Source organism: Schistocerca americana, chromosome 3 (assembly GCF_021461395.2).
Source record: "Schistocerca americana isolate TAMUIC-IGC-003095 chromosome 3, iqSchAmer2.1, whole genome shotgun sequence".
Taxonomy (NCBI): domain Eukaryota; kingdom Metazoa; phylum Arthropoda; class Insecta; order Orthoptera; family Acrididae; genus Schistocerca; species Schistocerca americana.
Window position 1 is genome coordinate 779,500,207 of NC_060121.1, and position 6,000 is coordinate 779,506,206.

Sequence of the window (6,000 nt, forward strand, 5' to 3'; positions counted from 1 at the left end):
ACCATCAAAGTTCATGTACACTGTAAGGCATAGCAATTTTCGGAGCGTGTAGGTGAAAATCATATCATTTAAGAGTCTTAATACCAGTAGACAATTTCAGTAAAGTGCTATGTTACGAATTTTCAAGCAGTTTTATCGGAGAGTCAGATGCGTTAATTTTTATGTTCATTTGCTGTGTAATTACAGTAACAGTTCTGGAACGATGAATGTTTGCAAGACTAAATATAAAGATTAGCAATATTCAGAGCCAACTTTTTAATCTCTCATTTTGTTTCGCTGTCAGATGGCATATGTAAATTTCGTGGAAAATGGATTGCTTTCTCTCAGACGAATTGTTTGATGTACCAGCTAGTCTGGATTTCGCATCGTGTAACATGAACTCCACATATTTCCGTACAAATAAAAAATTTTCACATAGTTCTGTTGCCCTGCAATGTTCTTGATACCACACATTTCTTGGATATCAACTTGGCACTTACCAACACGAGCTAAAAAAATATATAAGAAACTTTCACATCTTGCCTTCCAACCCAGAGGGTGCCACAAAAACATTCTCTAGATCATAAGGCTCCCTCCTCCGGCCTAGAACCATCCGCCGATTGTTGGAGGGCCGTACACGCCAACGGCCATCTGTTTGATGAGCATAAAACCTGGTCCATCTGAAAAGGCCACCTGTCGCCGCTCTGTGGTCGTCCAGTTACGCTATTGGCGTGCAAATTCCGGCCTTTGTCGCTGATGAACAGCACGCAGCATGGCCACATGAACCAGGCGCCTCCTACGGAGGTCTGCACGCAGCAGTATTCGCTGAACGGTCGTTGAGGAGACACTGTTGGTAGCCCCCTGATTCATCTGGGTGGTCTGTTACTCAACAGTCACACGTCTGTTCGCCCGTACACATCTCCACAGCTGTTGTTCATCCCTGCTGTTTATGACCCGTGGTGCACCTCAGTTCAAAAATGGTTCAAATGGCTCTGAGCACTATGGGACTTAACAGCTATGGTCATCAGTCCCCTAGAACTTAGAACTACTTAAACCTAACTAACCTAAGGACATCACACAACACCCAGTCATCACGAGGCAGAGAAAATCCCTGACCCCGCCGGGAATCGAACCCGGGAACCCGGGCGTGGGAAGCGGCACCACAGTTCCCTCGGCCCAAGTTTTGGAAGAACCATTTTGCCATTCATGGTACACTTTAACCATGGTGACATGCAAACAGTTTACAAACTTAGCCGTTTCGGAAATGCTTCCATCCTTGGCCCAAAATCCAATGATCATGCCCTTCTGGAGTCAGATAAAACGCTCCGTTTCCGCATCACAATAATGACTGCACTGTTTTCCAAATCCCCCAACACATTTTATATAATGTTCGTGCTGCCTCCTGCCATCTGCGACTGGCTATTGCACGGTGACGTCGAACATAGATGTTGGTCAAATTAATGTGACTGGACTCTGTATGTTGTTCTTTCGAAATACGTTTTCGATTTTGTCGGACGCCCTACATATAGCATGATAGTAAACTTAACTTTCTTCCGTGGATCCCGTATTTATAAAAAGTTCTTTTTCGTAATTTGCTACCTGTGGATCATGGGGTCTCAGGTTCGATTCCTGGCCGGGTTGGGGATTTTCTCTGCCCGTGGACTGGGTGTTTGTGTGGTCCTCATCATTTCATCATCATTCTCATCATTAGTGACAGTGGATAGATTGCACTGTGAAATGAAATGATCGTACGGCATTGTTGGCCGGGAGACCCCATGCGGTGTGTTGGGCCGCCGAAATTGCAAGTCCTTTTTAGCTGACGCCACTTTGGCGACTTTCGAGTCAATGATGATGAAATGATGATGAAAGAGACACAACATCCAGTCATTTCGAGGCAGAGAAAATCCCTGACCCCGCCGGGAATCGAACGCGGGACCCCGTGCACAGGAAGCGAGAACGCTACCGCAAGACCACAAGCTGCGGACTGTGAAAAAATTGGACTGTGAAAAAAATTGGGACTTTGTACGGGCGCTGATGACTGCGCAGTTGAGCGCCCAAAAAACAAACATCATCATCATTTTTAGTAATTTTTTGCATAGTGTATCTTGAGTTATTCAGACACGGATTTTGCCTACTATTAAGGCCTTGTATATATATGAAGTGTTTTACATGCAACAAGACAGATCCCTGCTTTACTACCATAGAATTGTCAAGTTGTATGTGGACGACATGCTACCTGAGCCTAGGTTGAAGAGGTCCTATTGAGTACTCACCTGGCACTCCTGATTTAACATCTATGGACTTCCACCCAAGGGGGATCATCAAGGATGACGTGTATCAACGCAAAACATCTACAGTGGACTAACTACATGAAAAAATCATAGCGTCATGTGTTGTCACTACAGGCAGCTGGAATTTGGTGTGCAGTTTGGGCCATTAGCGTCGCTTAGAAGGTGTTGCTGCTCATTTCAAACATATAACGTATATCTCTGATTAGAATGTGACTCACAATAATTTTATTACCTAAAGGTTTAATACGTAACAAGAAAAAAATCATAAATGATCTTACATTTTTTATCTACTTTTACACAGTCACCAACCTTCTCAACACATCTGTCCAATTGTGGTATCAGTTTCAATATGCCCTGTTCATAGTAGTCCGTTTCATTGAAGGATAGTCGTCTGTGAACTGCTGATTTCACTTCATGGTACCAAATAGATGAAAGTCTGACGGTGCAAGGACCGGGCTCTTTTTTTTTTTTTTTTTTTTTTTACAGGGGAACCAGCATATTTCCACTCCACAGAGCCCTGCTTAGTTTTGGGCGTTTAGTGGTATGCCGAAGACTCGTCACCAGTGACGATTCCTTTCAGTAAGCCATGCTCTCCAGCGGTGTAATGACTTAAGTGAACCAGCCCAGTAGTCACTAATTTCAATGCGTCGTTATGAACAATGTCGTACATCGTACCATAGTAAATGTTGACTTCTGTGATAAGGTTCCCAGTTTTACACGCTGGGCATTCAAATTTGCTGTCTCAACGGCTCCAACATTCTGCGGGATGCAGCTGTTGCCGGCCACCTGGAGCATCGCGAATCGCTAAGGTTTACATGACCGATGTCCACCGCCTGGAAATATTGCTACGCTCCATATAGTCGCTACATACACGCCAAACATGTCCCTGTGAATTTCACTCGGTTTGCGCCCTTTTCCCCACAAATAACGAACTATACTTCGCTGCTCTTCACAAGTTGACAACAGTAACATGCGCGTCTTGTTTGTTTCGCACTTCAGGCTTCTCTCGCTAGTATTGCAAACGAAAACAAAATACCCTCTGTAGCGCAAACTTCAAACTACACACACCAAAAAAAGTTTTGGATCACCTCGGTTCCGAGAGTTCCGGAACCTGTTGAGAAAAATGGAACAGAGATCAACATAAACATCATTTCCGCCCTTTTTATTGCTCATGAAAACCACACATTGCATGTTGTAGCACCATACAATGAGACCTTCAGAGGTGGTACACACCGTTACCTCTAATACCCAGTAGCACGTCCTCTTGCACTGATGCATGCCTGTATTCGTCGTGTCATACTATCCACAAGTTCATCAAGGCACTGTTGGTCCAAATTGTCCCACTCCTCAACGGCGATTCGGCGTAGATCCCTCAGAGTGATTGGTGTGTCATGTCGTCCATAAACAGCCCTTTTCAATCTATCCCGGGCATGTTCGAATCGGTTCATGTCTGGAGAACATGCTGGCCACTCTAGTCGAGCGATGTCGTTATCCTGAAGGAAGCCATTCACGAAATGTGCACGATGGGGGTGCGAATTGTCGTCAGGGAAGACAAATGCCTTGCCAATATGCTGCCGATATGGTTGCAATATCGGTCGGAGGCTAGTATTCACGTATCGTACAGCCGTTACGGCGCCTTCCATGACCACCAGCGGCTTCCGTCGGCGCCACATAATGCCACCTCAAAACATGAGGGAACCTCCACTGCCAGCGGCTGTCGCCGAGCGGTTCTAGGCGCTTCAGTCCGGAACCGTGATCCTGCTGCGGTCGCAGGTTCGAATCCTGCCTCGGGCATAGATGTGTGTGATGTCCTTAGGTTAGTTAGGTTTAAGTAGTTCTAAGTCTAGGAGACTGATGACCCATAGTGCTTAGAGCCATTTTAACCATTTGAACCTCCACCTTGCTGCACTCGCTGGACAGTGTGTCTAAGGCGTTCAGCCTGACTGGGTTGCCTCCAAACACGTCTCTGACGATTGTCTGGTTGTAGGCATATGCGGCACTCATCGATGAAGAGAACGTGATGCCAATCTTGAGCGGTCCAGTCGGCATGTTGTTGGGCCCATCTATACCGCGCTGCATGGTGTCGTGGTTGCCATCGACGTTGAGAGTAAAGTTGCACATCATGCAGCCTATTTCGCACAGCTTGAGTCGTAACACAACGTACTGTGGCTGCACGAAAAGCGTTATTCAATATGATGGCATTGCTGTCAGGGTTCCTCCGAGTCATAATCTGTAGGTAGCGGTCATCCAATGCAGTAGTAGCCCTTGGGCGGCTTGAGCGAGGCATGTCATCGACAGTTCCTGTCTCTCTGTATCTCCTCCATGTCCGAACAACGTCGCTTTAGTTCACTCCGAGACACCTGGACACTTCCCTTGTTGAGAGCCATTCCTGCAACAATGCGGACGCGATCGAACCGCGGTATTGGCCATCTAGGCATGGTTGAACTACAGACAACACGAGCCGTGTACCTCCTTCCTGGTGGAATGACTGGAACTGATCGGCTGTCGGACCCCCTCTGTCCAATAGGCGCTGCTCATGCTTGGTTGTTTACATCTCTGGGCGGGTTTAGTGACATCTCTGAACAGTCAAAGGGACTGTGTATGTGATACAATGTCCACAGTACCGTCTATCTTCAGGAATTCTGAGAACCGGGGTGATGCAAAAGGTTTTTTGATGTGTGTATATCGTCGCGAAATTTCAGCATTGCAACTGCAATAGCGGAGGAGAAAAAATTGTTGTACTTTACTTTCTGATCCTCGTTAATATAAGTGAAATGTTTAAGAATGTGTGAACTACCAGCGGATAAATTTTCTTAAGGAGTCCCACTGTATTTTAACACGTTACGAATTTCGACAAGACACTGCTTGACGCTTTCGATGAGATGTGTGTAGTGTTTGTTGTGCGGCAGAGTATGCGAGGCAACATCCGGTTCTACAAGGTGGGATTCCGGCCGGGCCCGCCGCAGCTGCACGAGTTCTCGCTGCAGCTACGTGAAGGGCAGAGCGTGGCGCTGGTGGGGCCCCCGGGCTGCGGCCGCTCGCTGCCCGTGCCGCTGCTGCTCGGCTTCTACCGGCCCACCTGCGGCACGCTGGTCAGTCACTCATCTCGCCCTAACTCAACACCAACACAAGTACACTTACCAATAGCTAAGATAAGGGGATCCAATACCGACCCCGCTTCTAATGTCGTCCCCCCAAGAAATTTTCGGTTTCCACAGTTAATAACAAAGGTTTAGCTGCGCGTATATGCGTATTGCGTGACCTCTGTCCATTGTACGTATTGTTGAGAGAGCTTGTTGTGTAGAGTATGTGTAGCTTGCGTGTACGAAGGAATGCACTGTTTTATCCTGAGGGGAGTTAGTGTAACAATCAAGTTAATAGCCTGCAATTGCTAGTGCGAGCACTGAATTTCGTTCAAATATTGGGCTATATTTCAGTCGTGTATTGTAGCAGCAGAAATGATGAGTTCTAGTGCAGCATTCCAAAGTCAAACAGAGTCTATGACAGTTGGCATCGAGAGGAAAAAAATCAACGATTTGTAAACATCAAGGATCACATGGAAAAACATCCCACCTACAGTTTCATTCCTGACAAGTACACGGCAGAAATTAAGGCAGTATCAGACTCCAAAATTCGCTTTAATTATTTGAAAAAAAACTGAGAAGTTGGTAGAATTCATCCTTATCCGTTTGATAAGTCCATTGATCATAGTGACATCTATGAAATGGCT

General features: G+C 46.2%; 1 protein-coding gene across 1 annotated transcript in view; it reads left to right on the forward strand.

Annotated features, from left to right (window-relative positions):
- LOC124606398 (phosphatidylcholine translocator ABCB4-like) overlaps window positions 1-5,506 on the forward strand; it is a 185,553-nt gene extending 180,047 nt beyond the window's left edge. The window contains exon 14 of the mRNA XM_047138379.1: window positions 5,180-5,506. Coding sequence (XP_046994335.1) covers window positions 5,180-5,506 — 327 coding nt within the window. The remainder of the gene's footprint in view (window positions 1-5,179) is intronic.
- Window positions 5,507-6,000: the final 494 nt, after the last annotated feature.